The sequence below is a fragment of the Nanorana parkeri genome, unplaced genomic scaffold (assembly GCF_000935625.1).
Source record: "Nanorana parkeri isolate BGI_ZX_2015 unplaced genomic scaffold, ASM93562v1 scaffold577, whole genome shotgun sequence".
Taxonomy (NCBI): Eukaryota; Metazoa; Chordata; class Amphibia; order Anura; family Dicroglossidae; genus Nanorana; species Nanorana parkeri.
In genome coordinates this window covers 787,621-813,259 of record NW_017306845.1, presented here as the reverse complement: position 1 = coordinate 813,259, position 25,639 = coordinate 787,621, and the positions used below count along the sequence as shown (strand labels likewise).

The 25,639-nt window shown below is 39.8% G+C and overlaps 1 protein-coding gene across 9 annotated transcripts in view; it reads left to right on the top strand.

Annotated features, from left to right (window-relative positions):
* The window catches only part of CNKSR2 (connector enhancer of kinase suppressor of Ras 2), a 284,331-nt gene that overhangs the window by 81,839 nt on the left and 176,853 nt on the right, over positions 1-25,639 (top strand). For all 9 annotated transcript variants that reach the window (XM_018562440.1, XM_018562438.1, XM_018562437.1 and 6 more), the window contains 4 exons: positions 6,053-6,094; positions 8,976-9,095; positions 14,711-14,770; positions 18,781-18,849. In XM_018562440.1, the coding sequence (XP_018417942.1) occupies positions 6,053-6,094; positions 8,976-9,095; positions 14,711-14,770; positions 18,781-18,849 (291 nt within the window). The remainder of the gene's footprint in view (positions 1-6,052; positions 6,095-8,975; positions 9,096-14,710; positions 14,771-18,780; positions 18,850-25,639) is intronic.

Here is a 25,639-nt window from a genome sequence, read left to right as displayed (position 1 = left end):
ATATATATATATATATATAGATATATAGAACAAAGGTAAACCTTTAAATCTCGGTGTAAAACAGTGTTTATCAACAGTGCCTATCACCCTGAGAACACCATTTCCATGGGAAATGATGCTTTCTTTAAGTTGGAAGACATTTTTTTATTAGCAGGAACTTGAAAAATAGTCAGGATTGTGTGCAAAATTATTCGGGTGAAAAAACAGATCAGTCCTAATGCAAAACCTGTTTAAAGCTGCGAGCGACCTCCGAGTGAGGCAGAAGTTCACATTTCATGAGATTTCAAACATGCTTTCAAAGTTAGACTATTTAAAACCAAGAACCTGAATGTCTTAGAGTGGCCAGGTCAAAATCCAGACTTAAAATCCAATTGAGAATTTGAAGATTGTGGTTCACCAATGGTCACTATACAACCTGATGGAACTTTAACAATCTGCCTAGAAATAATGGGCAAAATGGCAGAGTACGGATGTGCATAGCTATAGTTCACATGGCTATATTTGTAGTCATAGTAAAAATCAATATAATATTTGCCCTTTTGTAATTGTTGATTTAATCAAATGGTAAAAGTTCGTATTGAAACAACTTTTAAGCCTAAGTTTAAACACTATGAAATGTAGAAAAGCCCAAAGACGTTGAATACTTAGCAACGTATCTTGTATAAAAATATTAAAGTAAAAAAATGATGAATCTGTGGTTCTTTTCATATAATTATTACTGCTAATGTAATGATTGCTAGTGATATTTTTTTCTTGTATGAATGTGTTGTACAAAAAAAATTACATGTGGCCAAAGTGTACAAAATATTTTGTTTAAATTTTGTCTCTGGGTTAAAAACCTCTTTATGTATTACAAGGATGAACAATACAGGGCACAGCTGTGGATGACGTACATAGCTATGTTACTCTTAATAATAAACTATGTAAGGCAGAGGAGGGTATGTAGGGGAAAATAGATATTTTATAAATGAGACCTATAATTCATCATGGGTCCTTGATCATTTGGCAGACACAGGCAGAATGTAGCTAATAGCTTTGATAATAATTTTGGAAATCAGTGTGTTTTTTTTTTTCTTTACCCTTGTGTCATTTGTGAACAGTGTTGAAACAAACTAAAATCTAATATGGGTCATATCTTATATGGGGTCACTATGTGCATGTGCAATTGTGCCCAGGTTAATTTATCATAACCTGTGATCTTAAGTAAGAACATTCTTTAGGTTTACTTACTATAGTATATGGTTTAAAGGATCAGTCCACACAAAACAGATTTGTTTTTGGTTAGTGCTGGAAAGTTAACCCATTTGCCAATTTCTCTTTTGGAATTCTCATATTGACAAATCTGCACTCAAGTTCTTGCTTTGCACCTCCTGGGGTCCCATTCTCCCTGTTGGACTTTTTATTAAGTTAATGTTAGGAAGGATGCAACAGGAGGTGCTGAAACATATAGCGTAAAGTGGAAACATCCACAGCTTCTAGGTGAACAGTAGCAGAGTTAGGAAAACAGTATGGACATTGCGCTGTAGGAACATCCAAGAGATCAACCTGCAATGCTCCATCTATCGCTAATATGATGATTTTGGGTGAACAGTTTTTTTTAGGTGTCATTTCTTTCAATTTGCTTTTATAAAATTCTTTATTTATAATTTTTCAAGTTGAATAAAGACAATGCGTATAAACAATACAGATAGGAATCGTACAAAACACATACATAGGGCATTTCGGCAGCATCTGCAAGAGGTAGACGGCTAGCATGAGAGTCCATATTTAGCTGTGATAATCCCACGATCTGACATCGTTAACTAGCAGGGTCTGTCCCTGCACACCACATGCAGCTCTGTGAGCACTAGGCCCTTAGTACTTCCCTATATGAGGTTAAGCATGAAAGAATGAGATTACATCAGTAGTTGGCTCAGACGATGGCCCTTATGTGCCCATAGGAATTTGCCGAACTCCCCTTTTACCTTCCTCAGAAAACAGGTTGGAATCCGCACCGGTAAGGTTTGGAGGAGGTAGAGCAATCTGGGTAGGACGTTCATTTTGAGGACACTGTCCGCCCAAACCACGTAAATGTGTTCTTCGTCCAAAGCTGTAAGTCCAGCTTCATTTTAGTAAGGAATGGTGGGAAGTTGGCAGAGAAAATCCCCCCCAGGGAGGGTTTCAGGTATATGCCCAGGTATTTAATACTATTGGCTGCCCATGTGAAGGGGAAGTAGGGAGATAACGAGTATATGATGGCCTTGGGGACGTTAAGGTTCAAGGCTTCCGACTTCTGCAGGTTAATCGCAAAGTTCGATAGGGATTTGTAATGGGCCAGTTCTGCTAAAAGGTTCGGTAAGGCGGTAGCTGGACTCGTCACGAAAAAGAGCAGATCATCTGCATAACCTGCCACTTTGTGGTTGGATCCCCCCACCGTCAGGCCGGGGAAGTTAGGGTCGTTACGGATGTAGCACAAAAAGGGCTCCAGGGTCAGTACGAATAGGAGGGGAGATAGAGGGCATCCTTGACGAGTGCCATTTAAGAGGGTAAAATCCCCCGAGGTCACCCCATTGAGTCATACAAATGCCGTTGGATGGGAATACAAGCCTGCTATCCATGTGGAGAACTCAGTCCCCACCCCCAGGTAGGTCAGTGTCGTCTGTAGAAAAACCCAATCCACCCTATCGAAAGCCTTCTCGGCGTCCGTCGATAGGAGGATGGTAGAGACGTCAATTGATCTAGCCAGGTGGATGGCGTTGAGGGCCCGTGTCGTGTTTTCCTTAGCTTTTGCTGGAGAGCCTCCCACCTTACTCATCTGTCATTCCCCCCCCAGCCCCCCACCCAAGGCACTCGTGAAAATCACCCAAAAAACAAAAAAGGGGAGAAACAGAGCAGTATCAGCAAGTCCGCAGTCCCCTGCAACCCACAGAACACCTAGCTTAGCATCCCGTAACCAGCGAACCCCCCATGTCGTCTATGATCTCCTCGGGACCCCGCACCCTCTGCGGGTCTCCGCACTCCTCAATGTTCCATTCAGTCCACTGCGACTTTCCAGCCGAAACTGCAGTCACCCCCCCAGCCAAGGTAGAGGCGGAAGGCCAGAGTCTTAGCCATCTTGTGGGAACAGGGTTAGGGGGGGTGGGGTACACACAACTTGCTGCGGGCCGGAGAGACACACGCGGGCGCCATCTTGGATCCGCCGGCTCTCGGTCTCGAATCCGGCTGGGTAAAAAAACGGCGAAAGTCTTGCTGTGACCCAGGTTTCGGGGTCCCCTTCCCTCTCCTTCTTTGATGACATTGTCCTGAAAAGGGCACTGTTCGTGCCCGCTAGACTGCAAAATCGGCCGCCGAGGCACGGAGCTCACACGCTGCACGTCCTCACAGTTCCATGTCTTGGCCACGCCCCTCAATTTGCTTTTAAAGGGTGCTTCCAAAAGTTCATCATGCTTTTAATTTACACCTTATTAAATGCCTGGCATCTGTGGACAAAAGCCTATACAAATGAGTAGTGTCATTAATATACACCAAGGTGTCCTAAGTGTTAAATTGTCCTCTTTGTGGTTTGCCAAAACTCTTAAATTAACTGTTTTTATTACCTAGATTAGTGAGATATGATATTGTGCTATATTTGACCACATAATGCATCAGTTACAACTTAATTAATCAAAGAGAATTTAAATTTAAATATGGAGTGTATTTGCCAATAATTAGGATAGCTTAAACATGTCCTGATCGATCTATCATCACTTCATATAACCAAGCTCTATGCAATATTTTTACATGCAATATTTTCAATATCATTTTTTCCCTATATATAATACTGTTAAATTGAAACACTATTATTGTTTAAAAAAAAAAAAAGTTGAATTTATTTCCTTCATTTTAATGTTTTTTTTGCCTTGAACACCACATAACCAGTATTGATTATTATCAGCATGGCTTTTTCGAAAAATAACCACAAGCTGTTTAAATGTAAGATTTGGCACAGATATTTGTCATCTTAAGATTTGGAGACTGAAATATAAGTCGGATTTATTTTTATACCACTGAACAATATTTTATTCTATAAAGATGGTCATTAAAAAACATAACCTTTTAATAACTTTGAAATTCAGAGGGGTCTAGTTAAAACTTGGTGTTCTCTGGTCTTTGGAAGGAGTTCATGCTCATAAACAAATTAAAGACATTCATCTCTTTATAATATACAAAGCATAAGAAATCAAAGTGCAAGCTTTTGGGATACTTTTAGCCAATATGTTTCATGTTGTAAAGCTTTACTGTATAACATTTTGTAGTTGCATTAGCAGAAGTGCCAGAGACTGATATGAAACTCTAAAACACATCAGCAAGTTTATACATAAAGGAAAGCATAAAAAAAAGATTTAAATTGGGGCTATGATTTTTAAGCCAGCATATAAATTGAATCTGCTTTTCAAAGACTTGCAGTCCCCAGAGGCAGTGTAGGGCTAATAGAGTTCACTTGTAAACTCTGTTTTACTTTTTTTGCATTATGAAATGTGATTGTCTTATTAAAAAAATCATGCACAATGGAAAAAAAGTAGTGAATTTACTAAGTGTCACCTGCTAACTTTTTACGAAGGAGGAAGTAGAGATCTGGATGGAGGGAGGCCGGTGGATGTGGTATACTTGGACTTTGCTAAAGCATTTGACACGGTGCCACATAAAGGTTTACAACACAAGCTGAGGTCTATGGGCATAGACGAATTAATGTGTACATGGATAGAAAACTGGCTACAGGAACGGGTGCAAAGAGTATCAATAAATGGCACCTTCTTGGATTGGGCTAGGGTCATGAGCGGAGTGTCTCATGGGTCTGTGCTGGGCCCCATGCTGTTTAACCTATTCATTAACGATATTGGGGAGGGGGTTAACAGCCATGTTTCAGTGTTTGCTGATGATACCAAAATCGGGAGGGGAATAGACACAATCAGACACTACAAGACTTCAGGAGGATCTGGATAAAATAGGGGTGTGGGCAACTACATGGCAGATGAGGTTGAATGTAGATAAATGTAGAGTTGTGCACTTTGGGGTTAAAAATAAGAAAGCGGATTATACACTAATGGGAGATCCGCTGGGGTAAGTCCGAAAAGGGAAACGGATTTGGGGGTCATTGTAGACCACGGGCTGAATAACAACACGCAGTCAGGCTGCGGTAACAAAGCAAGTAGAGTCCTTACCTGTATTAAGAGGGGAATGTTTTGCAGAGACAAGTCCATAATTGTGCCACTTTATACATCACTGGTTCGGCCTCATCTAGAGAACGAGGTCCAGTTTTGGGCACCAGCGAACAGAAAGGATGTCCTGGAACTGGAAAGAGTCCAGAGAAGGGCAACCAAACTCATAAAGGGGATGGAGGACCTGAGCTATGAGAACAGGCTACTAAATTTAAACATGTTCTCATTGGAAGTAAGGAGATTAAGGGGGGACATGATTTTCACGTATAAAATGTTTACCGGGGATAGCAACATTAGCGGCAAACTTTTTACAATTAACTCCATGACAAGCATGAGAGGCCACCACTTAAAATTGGTGGAGAAAAAATTTCAGCACAAGGGGCGAAGGGGTTTCTTTTCAGTTAGATCAGTCAGGGTCTGGAAATCGCTGCCACATGCTGTGATTTCAGCTGAGAGTGTGTAATCATTCAGGAGGTGATTGGATGATTTCCTCAGGGACCTTAATATACAGGGGTACAAGTACTCTTAAGATTGAGAACACACAGAGACCTATACATACTACACATCAATAGGACCATACACATAAACAAAATAGGTTGGACTTGATGGACATATGTCTTTATTCAACCTCAAATACTATGTAACTATGTAACAATGTCACTTAGGCAAGCCTTATGTTTGCCATACTTAAACACAAGCCTTAGAATCAATGGTCACTGGTAGATACTGAGTCTAGTTTAGACAATGTTTGCAATGTTATTTGTGTGTACAGTGTGTGTATTTGTGTATCTATGTGAATGCACTTTGCTCAGGGTGAATATTGCTATAGAAGATGGAAATGTTTATTAGTAATTTATGTGCTTTTGTGCTTTCAGGAATGTACTGTATATGAAACCGAAAACAACATTCTACATGTGGTGAGTCTGCCTAATAGTGTATGTTCTTCATTCAGTCTTTAATCCCTACTTGCAAAATTGTGTCTGTTCTGAGCTGAGGGGCATCATGATTCAGAATTCAGTAGTTCCACAGCAAATTTGTAAATCTATAAAGAACCCTTGCTTTTAGTTTATCCTGCCCTTAGAAACAATGCTGTTTGCAGTTGACATTCTGATGCTGGGTTGGCTACACAGTCTACACCCCAGCCATCAGAGAAATTGGACACATACAATTGCACATTGGGGGAATAGGCAACATTCTGACATTCACCAGCTGCACAAATACTTGAAAAGGGTGCAATTGTAAAAATTAAATAATAATTGGGAGAGTACAAAGCATTAACATTTTAAAATATGATATTCCCTTGCGATGACTTAAACAAGAAATTCCCTTTAGTCATATTTAAAACAACCCTGTCATGAGAGAAATAGTATGGCTTTCATTGCTGAGACCCCTCAACAAATGCTACTTGCCCAGCTGTTACGCCAATCCTCTGGCTTCCCTACATTCTGAGGCACTGATTTTGGTACATCCCATGCAAGAGAATCAGCATGACAACCAGGCAACCAGCAATTTTGATACAAAAACACAACAATGGCAGCATCCATGTTTCTATAGGGCAGGGCTCAAAATTTCCACTCGCCCCCTCGCAATTGGCGAGTGAAAATTGCATGGGGGCGAGTGGAAATTTATCGGGGGTGGGGGCGCCACTGGCAGGACGAGGGGGGAAACTGCCACAGCTTCAGCAGCGGTGATCACCTCTTCAGTTCTCCCCCCCCCCCCCTTCTCTTCTCTAGTTCAGGGGTGTGGAATTCGTATCCCCCGACACCCGGTACATGCAGTTCCGGGCGCCGGGCAGGTAGTTTTTTCTACATTTAGCCCTGCTACGCGTAGCAGGGCTAAATGTAGAGTGGGGAGCCACCGCTCGTTTTGTATCAGTCATTCCTGGCTCACATACATGTGTCACATACATGTGTGCTTTAGGCCTCATTCACGCAGTGTTAATTCGGGCCATACACATCCATGTGGCATGCAAGGCCGTATAGGGTCGTCCCCTGGAGGGACAGGTGCTGCATGTGATTGCACACAGCAGCCTGTTCTTCCCTATGGGAGGATGCGGCTGTACGCTGTCATACTCTCGCCCAAACCGCATATCCGCCCGGGTGCGGTTGTCTCTGCTCGGACGCAGCCAGGATCCATCCTGTCTGCGTCCCGAGTAAAAACACCCGGACCCGCAGCTCGGGTGTGTGTACGGCCACATCCTCCCATAGGGAAGAACAGGCTGCTGCGTAAAATCAAACACGGCACCTGTCCCTCCCAGGAACGGCCCGATATGGCTATGCACGCCACACGGATGTGTACGGCCTGACTTAACGCTGTGTGAACGAGGCCTTATTGTGTGGGAAGGGGGAAATCCTTTTGTATATATACACACCCATTTGTTTCTACTAATCTAAGGTCAGAGAAAGTATTTAAAGAGAACTATGGAGTCTCCTTTTTATCCCATAATTCTCTTTAAATACTATCGTCCTCCCATGACCCAAAGCTCCATATATAGCTTGCTATTGCTTGCTATATACTGAGTGCCGCAGCCGTGACGGATCCTGAAAATCCACTATAGAACTGTCATTTAATTGACCTAACTGTGCTGACCAATGAGAAGCGCTTCTTAGCACTGTTTGAAATACGGTTTGGCTTCAAATTCTTTTTTCTGTATCGGTACAAGTAGATTGTCATGGGGGACAAGTAGATTGTGCCCCCGCACATTTCCACACCCCTGCCAGGAGAAGAGTAGGGAGAATCAGTTCAGCTGTCGGTCCGTCACCTGCAGTCTTCCTCCGCGCAAGTTAGCTGCCATAGGCTGGGAGGAGGACTGCAGAGGTACAATTGAGGACACATCCCTGTCCCCCCCCCCCCACCAGGAGAAGAAGAGGACACCTGAATTAGGTCAGCCATGTGCACTGTAAGTCCCTGTTATTTCTGCCTTAAACCGCTGACTCTCTGCACTGATCTCTGTACTCTGCGTCACACTGCTGGCCTCTGTATTCGGCATTACACCACTGATCTCTGTACTCTGCGTCACACTACTGACCTGGCAGAGTTAAGTCCAGGACAGGGTAGGGTTTAGGTGGGGCAACTGGTGGCGAGTAACTTTTAAGGCCTGGCTAGTAGCTCAGGACTTGAAATTTTTAGCCCTGCTATATGGAATGTGTTAAAGGCGTTTTTATTGCTTCCAGTGAGTTTTGCATACCCTAACAAGTCCATGAAATGCAAAACCTGCTTAAAAAAGGTCAAATGCAAGTCAGAAGAAGGTTAGCTGCTGGTCAAATCCACCTGTCAATAAATTCTGAATGATCTCAGAAGTGTCTTAAACTGATGCCATCGACACAAGCCCAAAGGCTTTTAACACAGGCCCTTAATGAGACGTTTCAGAGATTTTCCCTGTTTTTTTCTTCTGTATTTTGTATTAGTTCTTACTGCTGCACTTTCTTTGCCCTTTTTTCCCCTAATGTTACTGTAATAATAATGATTCAGCTAGTGCTAAATATCAATTTTAGGTTTAAATTGCTTCCTGATTAAGCTCCAGGAACTTTCATTTAAGTAGATTTCAGGATTACAGCGAGCTAGAGATAAAATGGATCCTTATTAATAGTTCATTATATCCAATTATCTCAGAGCATGATAGGTAACATCCACTAGCTAAGGCTTTAATCAGCTTTTTATCTTGATTACACTGAACATTTTTCTATCCCGCCTCATTATACTTCATCTACAATAGGAATTCTGTCCTTCCTACTAGAAAGAAGAAAGTATTTTGTATTTAACTCTTTATGCTGATTTAATTATTCTCCTCCCCCTTAGTGCAAAACCTTGTCTGGTGTTTGTGACCACATCATCTCTCTGTCTTCTGATCCCCTGGTTTCTCAGTCTGCCCATCTGGAAGTTGTACAGCTATCCAACATAAAGCCAAGCGAAGGACTGGTAAGTAAGGCAGTTACTGAGAGCGAAATAATCAGCCATGAAATGATGTAGTATTCTATAGCTGATAATAAGCTTGTAAGTGTAACTTACAGATGAGCAGAGATAAGCACTTGCCTGTGCAGTGTTTTTTCTTCCCATCGCAGCTGAATGCGAGCAGTAGCAACAAGGGACTTTGAGCCATTTTGAAGTTTTCAGAATTAAAGAAAAGATCACGGCTTATGCCAGTTATAGCTTGATATTGAATGACGTCCTACAAACTATTGTTTTTCCTGATAATTGCTGGCACTAATTTGAATTATTACAGACCAATTTGATGAATACCTGTGAGCCCCATATATGGTCATTAGTGACTACAGTCAGATTGCATGACTCATTAATAGCTAAGCTGATGGTGCTTGCCAAATTTTTTGTTTTCTTTCTGCTTCTGGGTAAGCACTAATTGCAACTTTTGGCATTCCATCCTTGCATCGACAAAGTGAACCTGGAGATGATAAAGAAGACTGTAGGAAACGGAAATGTCCCAGTTGGGAAAGCTAGACATGAGATGTAGAGAAACTAACTCCTAGGATATCCAGAGCCAAAAACATGCGTGCAATCCAGGCAGCAGTCGAAACTAAAGGAACAAGGGTTGCTGGGTCAGGGTTTTTTCTGATGAAAAAAGTAGGGTAATCTAGAGATGTTGAATAGTTCTTGTATTAAAAAGTATATATGTATCACAACATTGAATCAACTTGCCAAACTGAATTGTCCTTTTAAACAACCAAGCCACTAATCAAAGCTATACAATTTCTGTCCAGGCATTGGCAGAACAGAGCAAACCAAGGTAAGGTATAAAGATATTTCTTTTGTGCCAGACCAACTACTGTTGTGGAGCAGGGTTGTCATTAGTGCACAGCACGTATAAAGGAATAAAAATACCTTTAAAACCTCAGTGCATGGGTGCTCTCCGAACCAGCTATATGATCTAATGGGACAATGAACTCCCTAATGTGTAACCAGATTTTCCATTCTGCTACTGGATATGTATATGAATATGAGGAATGCCAGGCAGTATAACTTTAGGGTACTTCCTGGGCATTGGATTGATCCCCTGGACACATATATTTTCCCATCTCCGATACATGAATGATCTGAAAGAGATAGCAAAAGATCATATTGAAACTAAACCCTAAACCTCCTACCTATTGATCAGGCTTTGTTCTGAGAAGGTGCCAACCCATTGCATTGCTAACTTACACAAGCTGTGGAAGGATGGAACTGGTCTCCCTAGGTAGTTGAGCAGAAACATTCTGCATAAAGGTTTAACTTCCCCCTGAAAATGACCATGAACAGCATCTATTTGTAAGCAAAACTGAACATTAAATTGACACATAAATTAATGGTGGGAAGATGAAGGCACGTTGGCGAAGGCTAATATACCAGCCATTTTAAGCCCAGTGCAGAGAACCTTAAGCAGACCTCCGAAAGCTTTGCTGCAGATGTTTGAGCTGCGATAATTTAAAAGCGAATTAAAACTTCTTATGGGGTTGGCATGGCGTCAAAGACCAATCTACCCTTGAACCTTGTTCCAAAATAGGTTTTGTATATTAATGTTTTTCTTCTATAAATAGTTAAACTGAAATATAGAATACCATATTCATGTGAGGTAGGTAACCTCCAGGGTCTAGTTCAGTATTTTTGAGGGGCATTCTAGTTGAGTTAAAGCTCAAGTTATTAGTGTTGCTCGAGCCTGTTCTGTTAATTTTTGATAATAAATCAATGTGTCTACCACTATATACAATACTTTTTTCTCATTCCACACACTCTGTAATGTAAATTAAAATGTGGGAGTTCTGCAATAATGAAAATGCCTCCTAATGGTCATGGCACCCTGTGGTAGATAGCAACTTTAAAATCCCTCTGCAGAGATCACACTGTTGATGTCCTGAGAGACATATAGTCCTGGTTTAATATGACTAATTGGGGCATTCGATAAATGGGACTTAGTCTTCACCATTCACTAAGGCACTGCTTCACTTCCTGACCAGCAAGGATTGCTATCATAAGAACTGGGCCAATCCACAGGAAGAAAAGTCTACATGAAGTCTTCATAAAAGCCAAAACAAATCTGAGGTTTTTGTTCAGCTCTGCTATGCACACATTTTTCTTTTGGCAAAAAGTTTTCTTTAGCTCTTGGCGCTAATGGCTGCCAGCTGAACAATCCACTTGCTGTTGCACACTCAAAGTTTTCAACAGTTTATCAGTTTTTTTACACAGACTTGAGGGGCTGCTCATCAAAGGCTCTGGGGCTTTCACCACGAACATAGAAAACAAAAGGGAACAGAGTGCCACCATGTGTAAAATCGTTTATTACAATAAATAAAACAAGGGATAAAAGTACTCCCAAACAAACGTTTTCATCAGACTTTAACAACAAACGAGAGGCCACACTGTCAACCCAACATGGTATCCGCCCGACTATGTAACACGGTAGTCTCCGGTCACATCACCGTCCACCGACCGCAGTCAGCCAAGATTGACGCATTTCAGGGGCAAGCGCCCTTCCTCAATCATCTTTTGTGAGTACTTTTATCCCTTGTTTTATTGTAATAAACAATTTTACACACGGAGGTGGTGCTCTGTTCCCTTTTGTTTTCTACATTCTTCTTTTGTCCAATGGATATGATGAATTCTGTAATTTTCTGTGATCAACATTTTAGTAACCATCTCTGTATCCCAGTGACTGTACTATATTCCAAGTATAGGGGAACAAGGAGCGGCTTAGTAGACAGAGCCATAATTGTCATAATTGCATGTATTACTGGTGCTTTTTTGGAAATATTTTCAACCAGTTGAACTGGTTGAAAACTGGAACTAATTCTGCTGTAATGTTTGAGGCATGTGGTTTGAGAGCTTGGAGTATTATTTCATGCATAATAAAGGGATTTGCCACTTTGATTTGGTATAAAATCCTCTAGAAGGTTCTCAGCAACCTTTTGATAACTGCCTGGGAATTATCATTTATGAGCTGATATAACCTATTTTACCTGCGGTGTAATATAAAAGCATGAAAGCAGTGATAGCAGTATGAGGTGCCATTTTGACCCCTCTTAATGTGGTATCTCTTTCACAGATGCAGTACATTAGTGGCATAGGGATAAGCTGTGTCTTCAGTATACCAAGATTACTTAGAGCATGATAATAATTCCCCTTTGAACAGCCAGCAGTATCCTTATGTTATTATGTTCTGCGCCATTTCATTTTATTCTGTATGACAAAATCCCAATGTGAATGCAATCCTGATGTGCTGTGTTTCTAATGCTTAGAGTCTAATTGACTGATAAGTCATTACTCATCTGACTCAGAATAGAGCACACAATAACACAAATGCATTAAGGTGAATGTTACATGGCTTATAAAGGAAAAAGGAGAACTATTCAGAGGTGGATGGTAGACATGGTATAAATGTTTTAGCTACACCGTTTAGACTGTTCATTTTTAGTGGTTTGCAAATGTGTCTTATATATAATAGTCCTCCAATATCCTGTTTCTTAAAAACTGCTGTAAATTGCTGCATAGTAAACACAGGAAGGAACTTAGATGTGTAATCCCTCTCATATTACTGGTGAAATGTTATTTCAGCTTCAAGTACAATGCAGACACTTTAGGCATACTTAGTTTTATATATAGGTCTTTCAGACAACTCATTAGATGCTATGATGGTAGTTTCACTCTTGCTACACTTACTGTAGATACATTTGTTAATTACATTAAAGCCCAATTGAAGTATCACACTGGTTGATCGCTTCATAATTTTATTCTCTTACATGTTATAATTGTGTGACTCCTTTTTCCTTGGAATTCCCTAAAGCAACTTAGTTGCTTTTTAAAAAAAGAAAAAGTAAAAAATCCTCCCCTCAAAAAAAAATTATGACTACGCACCCGTCTCTCCAAACTCCACTATCTTGAAAAGTGAAGTGTGCTGAATAATCTTCAGCATCTAAGTGTATCGGGTGCCTGGTTCCCCCCGATTCCTTCTGTAGTATCTTCCACCAGTCCCTTGCATCACTACTGTGTCCTGTGGTGACATAGTGGCCAGCAGGAGGAACCACTAACTACAGCAGGGGAAAAGGATATCCAATACTCTCAGAAGTGAGGGATGCAGAAGGTTTTTGCCACTTTTATCTCTTAAAGACAATAGAGTTTAGGGGTGCTGACAACAAGAGGGGTAAGTATTAATTATTATTTTTTAAATAAAGAAATTTTCACTTTAAAATACCTTTTTTTTTTTTTGTTTGTTTTGTTGCTGAGATGCTTGCTAAAAGCACTGGTGACTATTGACTACACTGTGCTACTTAGACATCCTGCACAACAGGGAAATACTATGGAAATGAAGGTTGTTAGAACAATGTCTATGAAACATACTTACTACATATCTATTGGTTTTTTTTTTACTTCAGTTCATGTTTAATTATCCAATGTTGTGCAATGCTGGGTTCTACTACCTTATATCTAATAGGAGTGGTCCTTCTTTTGTGTGTTAAGCACGAAAAACATTTAAAAAAAAAAAAACCTGACAAGATCACTTAGTCTAAACATCACTAGTCAAAACTTTTTTAAAAATGTCTCGTAAGAAGGTAAATGCTGTTCAGAAGAATATCAGATTTTGTTACCATTGCATATATGCAGGAGAAAAAAAGGATGCACGCTTAAAGCCCAAATCCCTTTTTTTTTTTTTTGCTAGTTTTGGATAGAGTTCAAAGGGATTAGACTATTTTTCAGGTTTTTGTTGCTCCCTGTGTCCCTGTTAAAGAGATTCACCCTCCCTACTTGACTTGGTGACTGTTATTGCTAAAAGTGAAAGAAAATTAAAAGAAAATTTAAAAATCTTGGGTTGTCATCAGAACAGGAATAATTGGGAACTCATTCATTAAGGCCACTAGATTTTGTGATTCTGCTGGCCACCACAGATTTCCCTCTTTTGAAGGGTTTCCTTTCACTGCTGTGGCTATCAGACAGGAAGTGAAGTGATTCCACTCTCCCCAATTAGACACAGATGACAAAAATAAATCTGGCAGGGGTTGTAACCCTCCCTTACTGTATCCCCCAAAAAAGTTTGGCTTTAGTTCTACTTTAAGCTGTTGGGAGATTGAGCAATTTTAAAATACCATAACGAGACCACATAAATTCCTGTCTATTTCTAGTTCCAAGCACAGCTGTCTGTTATGCTCATTAAGATGTGATAATTCCATGGGGAAAGATCTGGGTGTAATCCTAATATCATAAAGGCCAACAATTTATCATAATGATGGTAAAGCACAACACTCTAGTATGACAGTGATAATGAAGCATTAAATCCCATAGACAAGTGATGATTGTAATATTGGTAGGAAATGTGTATTGATCATAGTTTTTTTTTTTTTTTTTAATGCGTTTGCTTTTTTGTCACTATAATGTGAGACTGTCATGCCTTTATATCTGATTGAATTATTTTTGCTGCCTTGTAGAGTTGTGTTTTCAGGGAGCTCTCAATCGATCATTTATACTACTTAATCCTTGCATCTGTGTTTATTACATGCCTAAACTACTTTACATGGTTGCTGCTTTTTCATAATCTAATATCTGTTTCATTGCAGGGAATGTATATTAAATCTACATATGATGGACTTCATGTGATAACTGGAACAACTGAAAATGTAAGTTTAACATCTCCAATTACAAGCTCCTTTTTTTTAGAGCAGTGACTAAATACTCATAATCATCACACAAAGTCCCCAGACTAAAGGCTTTTTATAGATCTTATCCGGTAAGACACTACTTCGCAACAATTGCAGCTTGATCAGTGTTTTCCATAGGTAAAAGTTTTACTTAAACAAGCATATGTCATGGATTTTCCAATTTGACCTGTCTGGTTCAGTTACAAATGCATTATAATTGGTTATTATGCAGTATTGCACATTGCTTTATGCCTTATTGACTACTGACTAAGGCTGGGTTCACACCTGGGCGTTTTGAAGCGCTGAAAAACGCTCAAGACGTGAAATCCTATTAATTTCTATGGGCCATGGTTCCCACTTGGGCATATTTCAGCGCGTTTTGTAACGCTGAAAAACGCCCTACGCACAAAAAAGTACTTCAGCTTCTTTTTCACGCGATGGGGCAGATTTCAGCGTGTATCCGTTGATTTACCTCCCTGGTGGTATTCCCGAGTTTGGCTCGGGGTTAATTTTCTGTTCCATGTAACCCCGAGCCACACTCAGGAATACAGCGCAGCGTCTCTTACCTTGTCCGCGATCCCCGCTGTGTCCTCCGGCCGCTGCCGGCATCCATCTTTCGGACTCCGTCCCTTGCGAGCGTCCGCGTCGCAGGGGGGCGGAACCATCGGGAAGTTTAAAAAAAAGTTGAAAGAAAAACGGAGCAAAAAGGGGAAAAAAAATAAAATAATCATACCGCCAGGGAGGTTAAAAATTGCGTGTTTAACGTGCGTTTCATTGGACAGAAAAACACGCTACAAACGCAGGGGCAAAAAACACGCATATAACAAACACCCAAGTGTGAACCCAGCCTAAGTCTGCATGCTTAATAAAAAAACTTGCACTGCAATAGTTAGTGCTCAATAAGAGTTATACTCAACTGAATCGTGATGCCTGCTGGCTGTTACACCAAACCATTCTGCCTTGCTCCCCCTCTGTTTCAGCTGGCTAAGGTCCTGTGAGTCATCATGTTCTTTGCACTGTGTGAGGATGGTGAAGCACATCATACCATCGCTGGAGTGGAGGAGGAGACAGGCCGAAAGGACTAGCACTCTATCACATAATTAAGACTCAGTCCATCGAAAACTGATATTTTATTTAAAGGTGGGCGCCAGTGGTTTTAGGCACTTCCAATTGCTTTTTGTAACTCTAGGGCAGGGGTTGCAATCTCTGGCCTTCCAGCTGTGGTGCAAGTACAAATCCCTTTAGGCATTCAAAGACTCTGACCGGCATGACTCTCAGAAGCAGCTGCATGATGAGCTTTTTAGTTTGACCACAATTGGAGGGCAGGAGTTTGCCTACCCCTGCTCTAAGGAATTGTGGTGATAAGTTTTGCAACTCTGCAGTCTGAACTGTTGTCTCACTGTTTTTGCTGCGATTTACTGTAATGTCCAGTAAATTAAGCATATAGCAAGTAGACTCCCTCATCGGTGCTGACAACTTTGCCCAATCTTCTCCTGGACTTGATGTCTTCGGCCAACCTAATTCGTTGGCCCGGGTGGATGTAACTGCCATGCATGCGCATAAGAGTAAATTCATCCCAGCACCAAGGCATTCCAAGATTTTACCCTGGGCTGTGAATATTAAATTCAGTGTACATTGCTAGCAAGCAGCTAATAAGTATTTATTACAGGAGAGACAAACATAGTATTTTCTTCAATAAAAGTCTGTCTGCTAGCAAATGTCCTATTTAACACATAAGTTCCACTTTAAAGCATATTGTGGTTTTCATAATTACTGATTTTCTCAACATGTCGGTATGTTTCTTTCACTTGGAGAGCTTACAAGTTTTAATGGACCTAGGGCAAGGCTATGGACATTCAAGTATTTACATAATCTTAGCAAACATAAATGAACTTTAAAACAAACTCTCACTAACCTTTGTAGCTGTAAGAACTGTGGAGCCAATTCATCCTGCTCATTCTACCTACTAAATGGGAATTAATACTCGAATGTCTATAACTTGGCCACAGGTTCACTTTTAGGACCAGGTCAGTCAGAAAATTTAATATTAAATTGTAAATTGAAAATCATGGCCTACAATTCACCTATTTCATTTTTTTTGTAATAGTTCCTGCTCACCACCCACATTTAATATATAATTTTCATTCAAATGGCATGGAAGAAAACACCATCCATTTACCTCCCAATTGTTCCTAGGCTAGTGGGAATGGCTACCTTACTCAGTTCGTACAGTAGTTCCACTCTAAAGTAGTGTGAAATTATCAATGCAACATTTACTTTTTGTGAATATTAAATCAACGAAAGCAGCAGGGCAATGACATCTAATAAACCATTGTTTTTATAGAATTGTTGGTAAAATTTAATGTAGAAGTAAATGTTTCCATGGTGTGATTTTTTATTTTTTTTTGTCTGAGGGTGATTATTTTCCTACTACTAAGCTATGAGTTATCCCTTAGCGCATGCATATTGAACACAAGTGAAGCATTATCAAATGTAGGAAAGCCATTGGAGAAGAATATGATTTACCTCTTTTTTGCTCTCACTGGTTCCTCCCTCTGACCTTGCATCACTACTGTATCCTACATTGAGGTAGGGTCAGAGGAAGGAACCAGTGAGGCCTGGTTCACACCTGTACATTTTGTAGCGCGTTCAACGCTCTACGAACGCTCTACAAAACGCTCAAACATGAAAATCCCATTGTTTTCTATGGGTATGGTTCATACCTTGCCGTATTTCAGCCCGTCTGAACGCGCTACAAAACTGCCTACGCCTGAAAAGGTACATGAGCTTCTTGGCGGCGTTTTTGTCGCGCGTTTCCATTGGGATACAGCCAAGTAGCCCTCGGAAACGCGCGTTTGTCGCGTGTCTTTTTTTACAGCGAATCGCGGTAAAAACCGCGCGTCACGAAACGCGCGACAAACGTGCATATTCGATACGCCTAGGTGTGAACAGAGCCTGAGAGCTGCATGGAACCAAGGAGACCAGCATAAAACAAAGGAGTAGTCTTGAGTGGTATTGGCTTTCCTGAAATACTTTTATTATGTGACAGTTGCTCATTTAGTGTACAAGTTTTTGCTCCTTTACATTTCAGTTTATAACACCTAAACTTTAATATAGGCAGAAATAGACATTCAATTTGCTATAAAAGTATAGATACTGTGCTAAAATGGCAGGCAAGGTGGTAAAAGGGTGATATTTCTCTCCCAGAATATGAATTGGGGTGACAATTGGCTCCAGGGAAGCCTGTTGAGGAAAATGGGTCAGTCTACCTTTTAAAAGGCTGATTGGAAAATTGGTCTGTTGGACCTGAAGTTCAGGCTGCCAAAGAGATTGGGTGGATCTGCAGCCCGGTCGCCCCAGTCCACAATACCTGCCAGTATACTTGGCTTATTATGAAAGGGCTGGAAATCCTCACAGGTGGAGGGTGTGCTATAGTTTTTGAAAATTTGTGGATGGTGACCTGACAGCCTATTGTTTTGTACAAGAGCTCTTGGAGTATTCACCTATTAGACTGTGAGTTGTTTAGGCTGAACAAAAGTCTATCATATGGACTGATGTATTTGCTATATTGAGGAATACTTTTTGTTTTATTGCTAACGTATAGCACTTCTCTGTAAATTTTTGTACATAAAGATAAATGTGGGACCAACAATTCAACAGAAAACCTGTTGTATGGTGCATTCCTGCCATAGAATTACCATCTAAGCATATGCCCTGTCACAATACACGTGTTCTCTTATATAAAAAAAGGCAGCCTTGATTGACCACCTGACCTTTTTCTGCTGTCAGTCTTGTTTAAAGCAGAACATTTGATCACAACTCAATAGACAGTGTGAGGCAGGCACATTATTTACATCCTCTAGTACTCCTTAGAAGTTTAGCAGGGGAGGATAGCATTTTTCAAAGCCATCACTATAAAATGTCAATATGTTTGCTTAAGTAAGAAATGTTACCTCTGATTCACAACAGCTTCTATGTTCACTTATCAGTCACCTGCTGACAGATGCAAGAAGATCCATGCTGGTGATGAAGTGATTCAAGTCAACCATCAAACAGTGGTATGTATACTGCCTTTCAGTCATATGGTTAACTGAGCATAATCTGTTGGCAATACTACACTATGCAGTTTTCCTGCACATGGTTTAGCTTTGTGTTCATCATTATTGTTAGGAAGGTTCATAGCTTTGAGGTTTCTACTGTGGTTATAGTAACCCAGTTATGTATGTTTTTGCATAAATCTAAACTCCAGGGGGAAAAAAATGTTTTTTTTTAAATTGGTCCAGCTAAGTTACCTGCAATGCTGCATGCTCTGCATCCTGAGGACTGCTAGGGATGCTAAAAATTATTGTTTTCATGACCTATTCACTGTTGGCTTTAATCTCTGCTGCTTTAACTGTCCTGTCTGGTGCAATGCAGGAATAGCATCGTTTACACTCCCTCTTCCTCCCCCTCACCCAGTCATAAAAGGTTTTGTTTTCTATTCACAGAATAAAATAAATTCTGTGATTGGACATGGGGTGGTCCTGTCATCCATCCACCCCTTCTCTCCCTTTGCCCAGAAGATCAAAGCTGACAGTAAATCTGTCATTAAGACAACTAAGATTTTAGCATCCTATCAGCCCTCCGAATGTACTATATGCAGCATTCGAGGTAACATGGCTGGACCAAAGTAAACTTTTTTTGTTTGTTATGGAGTTCAGCCTTAAATAGTAAATATTAAACACCCAATGCCAATTTAGTTGCAGATGTTCTATTTACGCATAATGCTATTATTACAATTACAATTCAACATGCATATAACAATATTCCAGTCCTAGTTTTCTATGCAAGTTTAGATCATAGCATGTTATTTTTCCTAGAAATGAATATATAGTAATATATCTATCTTTTTGTTATTTTGCATATATTTGTTGTGACCTCATTGTACTTCTTGGATTTAATCCCCTCCTCAGGATTTCTGCTATATTTCTTTTTAAATTAACGTCTCTTGACTTGGTTCTGAAACTAATGACAGATAAGTGTTTTGAATTGCTCTGATATGCTTGTTTATTGTCCAAAGGAACCAGTAAGAAATAGTAATTTGCTTCATGTTATATTATGGGCATGCTACCAGTTATCCTAGCATAAAAAAGACTGGAATTTGTTTTGTTTTCTTAATTTGAAGCTTCATGTCTAATGTCAACTAAAACATCTGGTTTTGAAATATGCATTATTTACCTCATTCTGTAATCAGTAGTAGAAAAGCACTGGGGAAAGCAGAAAAGCTATGATTAAAGTTCTCATGAAAGAGTGCAAGGACATGTAGCAGTCAACTTCTCGGGTTAAGTACATTGTTACTACCTGGTTGGTCAATGTCCATATGTAAAATTAATTTTTGGTGTTTTTCCAGAGTGTTATCTGGAATGTTCTGGTATAGAACAATGCTATGCACAAAAAAAATAAGTTAAAGCAACTGGACTTGCTGTATTTTTCTTGAAGATGTTTCACTGGTCAGGCAGCTTTCTCAATTCAGAATGACTTGTACAAACATTCTCTGGAAATATATATGGTGAAAGTTGCTCCAATCCACAATCTGTTAATCGCAAGCAGGTGTTGGTTGCATTTGCATAATTGGAGCTAGGAGGTGTTATTAACCTGACCTGAGAGAGGTGTTAAAACAGCATCTTGGCAGACAGTAGATGTCCCCCCCCCCCCTCTATCCCTCCCTTCCTCTATTCAAGCTTGGTTTCTCCATTTTTACAAAAATGGCCTCTTTCACACCTCTTTTAAACCAGTCCTCCTCCCTGTCTAGGATGGGTGTGACCAGAATATGAGCTGATTCTTTGCCATGATCTCTGCTTCAATCAGAGTTACTCTGATTCCAGTAATATTGCTGACAAGCTGGTACAGTTAAATAAGTGGTGGTTCAAAGATAGTGCCACCCCTGACTGGCAAAAGTGCAAAGGTAAGTGGGATATGGAGGGGGGCGGAGATAAGAGCCTAGCACCCAGCAATTTTGTCAAAGCTGTAAAGGAAGATCAGCACATAGTTTTTGAAGTTCTACTCTATATCAGAGACAAATGTGTACAGCAGGAAAGAAGATTATATTTTCAGATTGCTCCAAAAGAATGTTAGCGAAAGACAAAGGTTTGAAGGATTCAGAAATACAGGGTACCATAAAACTAACACAAGGTGTTGGACCTAAGCAGAGTTGTTTGTATGCTTAAATATCTCCAAACTGAAGAAACAAATGAATTATGCGCTCGGCTTATGAAACCTTAGTCACAGTTTATTGGAGTTTACTATTTAAGTAAAAATGCACATCAATTGCTTACAGGATGAATGATAAATCATGCAAAAGATCGGAAACAATGTATCCCAATGAAATCTTTCAAGTTGAACCTTTTTAGAATGACATTTGGGCTCTGATGGACGATGGAAAGAAAACACACAATGTTTGTTGGTGTGGAAGAAGCAAACTGAATTCTAAACTGGTATCTGCTCTCGAGGATACCTCCTAGACCCTAATTGCCTACAAAGACTGTGGTGTTACTTGCTAGGAAGCCCAGAAAGCTGAGGACTTAAACTTTAATGGGAATAAAATATATATGTGGATTATCCTCTCAAATTTTAAAAGCAAAGAGTTACATTAAATATAGTCAAGCTGAGAAAGAATAAATTGACCTACAGTTTGATCTACCCTGGAAAACGCTGGGTAGAGGATGGAGACGTAACATTATTTTCACAACCCTGGCAGAGGTGGCTTGAGCAATGCAGATTTACAATTCATAGATTTTCTAAACGGCAAGCATATGCTTGAATTTAAAACCTCCATGATACTTGAAAGATGGGAAATCTTTCAAAATAATCCTTTACGAACCTGAACTGCATGTTTTAGTACATTTTTTTCTGTTTCACTGACAGTTGAAGAGGCATTGGAACTAGTTAGACCTATATACACCTAGTCTGTTTTATTGGGCACTCCATTAGTTTGAAGTGATGAAAAATGAGTTAGGTTGGGCATGGTAGAAAATAGTTTTTTGTTTTTTTTGTTGATCTTTCTAAATGTGTGTAATTATTTGCTCGTTTTGTAAGCCTTTCTTACCATCTTATGTATTTTTTAATGTTTTATTTTTTTAATCATTTTATACAGAGAGCTATTAAACCCCTATTATAAACCTAAAACTGAATGAACAAATGTTTATTTTATTACAAAGTACTCAAAGGTCATGACCTACCACGGTTTGGGCTTTTCACATTTCTTATTACACTTAATTTAGAGTATTTTTTAATTATGTGCTACAAAAAATAGATCTAGATGGGTAAAACTAAATCCTGTGAAACACATGTATATTTATAATGTTTGGGTTATGACAGCATTTTGAGTTTCTTATGTATGCACACTCCATCTGGAGTCTCAGATTTATATAGGGAATTCTATTTTTTTTAAAAGAACTTCAGCTAAAGGTCATATTGTTATATATGTTAATTAGTACAGTTGGAGATCCTGCATTAGTTTTAAAACTCCTGTGGGATTTTAGGATTTGTTAATTTGTTTTAGCATGTTCAATTGAGGACATGTTTTTAAACCCATGTTAGTGGTGCATGCATCCATGCCCACTTTAAAAAACGACAGGAAAAAGTTAAAAGGAATGCTTCATGAAGAATGTATGGGAGCTGCCATTGCTGACTTGTTTTTCAAAGATTATATTGTAGGGGTGACCTCCATATCCTAAGTCACTAATCTGGAACAAGCATGTGTATATCAGATAAAAAACAAAGTGCTGAAAATGGTATAAGAGGCAGCTATCAAAATACACTTTATTGTAACTCAATGTACACTAAACTTTATGTAAAATTCTACCTACAAATATCAAAATTGTATGTTGCTCATGGACATTGTTTTAAATTTATATACTTCAGTTTGTAATTTTAAAATCTTAGTAGCTCCTTCGTTATGTGTGAAGGAGCAAGGTTGTATGGCTTGGAAGGAAGACTTTATATTTAGTGTGAAGAAACTGGTGCCTTACAGGTGATTTCTGGAGCATGAAGAGCCCTGCTCTCTTGCACCGCAGAGCTTACAAGACTGTGACTTTGGGTTCTCTGGGTCTTTGATGTGATGAATCATATTAGCCAAGCTGAACTGTATACCTACACTGTATAACTTGGCAACTGCTTCTAAACGGCTGTCAATATGTAAGCTGGAGGAAAAAAATATATACATATTGTTGGGTGTTCATTTTAAAGTAGTACTTAATCTTAGCCTGCATTTACATATGGATCTACTTTTCCAACATTTTTTTACCTAAAAAATGTGTTTTTCGTCTTTGAACGAATCCCAGAGTTAAACTCTGACATTTTAACCTAAGTACTTAACAAAATTAAGATTACAACCCAACGTGTAATATAACGGTAGCTAACCATATATTTTATAGATCACTTAAAAGCAACTGCACTTTTCCCTCTTTTACTCGCACATTAAATTTTGCATTTAGGTTTAGTAATGTCTTCTATAATGGATATTATATGTTCTCTGCACATTGCAGTAGCCTTTTCTGTAGCCAACGTAATGCTTATATGCAAATAAAATGACAGTCTTCTGGGTTTGCTAAAACTTGCATATGATTTGAAACCTCTGCACTAAAATAAGAAATGCTGTGCTTTTTAGATGTGGTAATATCATACTGTACCGTGTACACAGAAGAGCAATATCTTGTCAAAAGGTGTACTGCTTTTGCAAGAGTCTATCTGTGTATTTTATTCAAGAATTTAAGCTTCCATCTGTTAGAGCTGTACCTTAGCCGAGATATATCAATGGATGTTGGTTATATGTTTTATATATTTAAAATGCATTAAAAAAGAGTCTTAGGGGCCAGTTTATAAAGCATGAACGTAATGTTAGTTATACCACTGCTTTAAAAAAAAAAAAAACACACTCATTTATATTCCATTTACATCAAATGTGTTTTATAAATGTGCTTAGCGTTCTGCTAACTTTAGGAATCTGTATAATAACAAATAATTTGCATTAGCAGATTGGTCTCATTTAGTTTATTTTCCCCTGGGGTGACAGGGAATACAGTTTATTTTATGTTGGCATGCCACTTTGTCTTTTGTTCACTTGGCTTTTCAAGCAGAAGTTTATATTTTATTTAGGTTAAACCTGTATCAGCATCAACACTCTAGCAGATATACATTTTTAACTAGAAGAAAACACTGTTGGTGTGTATACAATGTTTCGTAATGTATAAGGTAAGAGCAATGAATTTAAGCAGTCATGGGTCCTAGGCAGTTAGCAGACCACTTTACCCTTTTATCTGCCCTTTTTATATTACTTGTTCACCCATTGAAGCAGACCTAATCCTTAATGTTTTCATTTAGCATTAGATGGCTATTTTGGGACCATAAATTCTAAATATCACTGGTCCAATCCCATGGCTGCCACACATATTGGCCTCTTTAAAGCTCCACTTAATGAAAGTTTAACCCCCTATAACCTACTATTTAAAGTATGTATGTAGTTTGTATGTATGTATTTTGTATGTAGTTTGTATGTATGTAGTTTGTATATAATACACTAGATTGGCAAAAGTATTGGGACACCCTCCAAATCATTGGATTCAGGTGTTCCAACCACCTCCATGGCCACAGGTGCAAAAAAACAGGCACCTAGGCATGCAGACTGCTTCTACAAACATTTTGTGAAAGAATGGGTCGCTCTCAGCAGCTCAGTGAATCCAAGCGTGGTACTCTGTTAGGTTGCCACCTGTGCAGTAAGTCCATCTGTGAAATGTCCTTGCTACTAAATATTCCACGGTCAACTGTTAGTGATATTATAACAAAGTGGAAGCAACTGGGAAAAACAACAACTCAGCCACAAAGTGGTAGGCCACGTAAAATGACAGAGCACGGTCAGCGCATGCTGAAGCGCACAGTGCGTAGAAGGCGCCAACTGCCTGCAGAGTCAATAGCTACAGACCTCCAAACTTTGTGTGGGCTTCAGATTGGCACAACAGTAGTGCGTAGAGAGCTTCATGGAATGGGTTTCCATGGCCGAGCAGCTGCATCCAAGCCTTACATCACCAAGTGCAATGCAAAGCGTCGGATGCAGTGGTGTAAAGCACACCGCCACTGGACTCTAGAGAAGTAGACATGTTCTCTGCAGTGACAAATCACGCTTCTCTGACTGGAAATCAGATGGATGTGTCTGGGTTTTGCAGTTGCCAGGAGAACTTTCCTGACTGCATTGTGCCAAGTGTAAAGTTTGGTGGAGGGGGGATTATGGTGTGGGGTTGTTTTTGAGGGGTTGGGCTTAGCCAATTACTTCCAGTGAAAGGAACTCAAGGCATCAGCATACCAAGACATTTTGGACAATTTCATGCTCCCAACTTTGTGGGAGCAGTTTGGGGATGGCCCCTTCCTGTTCCAACATGACTGCGCACCAGAGCACAAAGCAAGGTCCGTAAAGACATGGATGAGAGAGTTTTGGGTGGAGAAACTTGGCTGGCCTGCACAGAGTCCTGACCTCAACCCGATGGAACACCTTTGGAATGAATTAGAGCGGAGACTGCGAGTCAGGCCTTCTTGTCCAACATCAGTACCTGACCTCACAAATGCGCTTCTCGAAGAATGGTCAAACATTCAAATAGATACACTCCTAAACCTTGTGGATGCCTTCCCAGAAGAACTGAAGCTGCTATAGCGGCAAAGGCTGGGCCAACTCAATATTGAACCCTACGGACTGAGACTGGGATGCCATTTAAAGTTCATGTGCGTGTAAAGGCAGGCGCCCCAATACTTTTGGCAATGGTGTGTGTGTGTGTGTGTGTGTGTGTGTGTGTGTGTGTGTGTGTAGATGGATATTGTGCA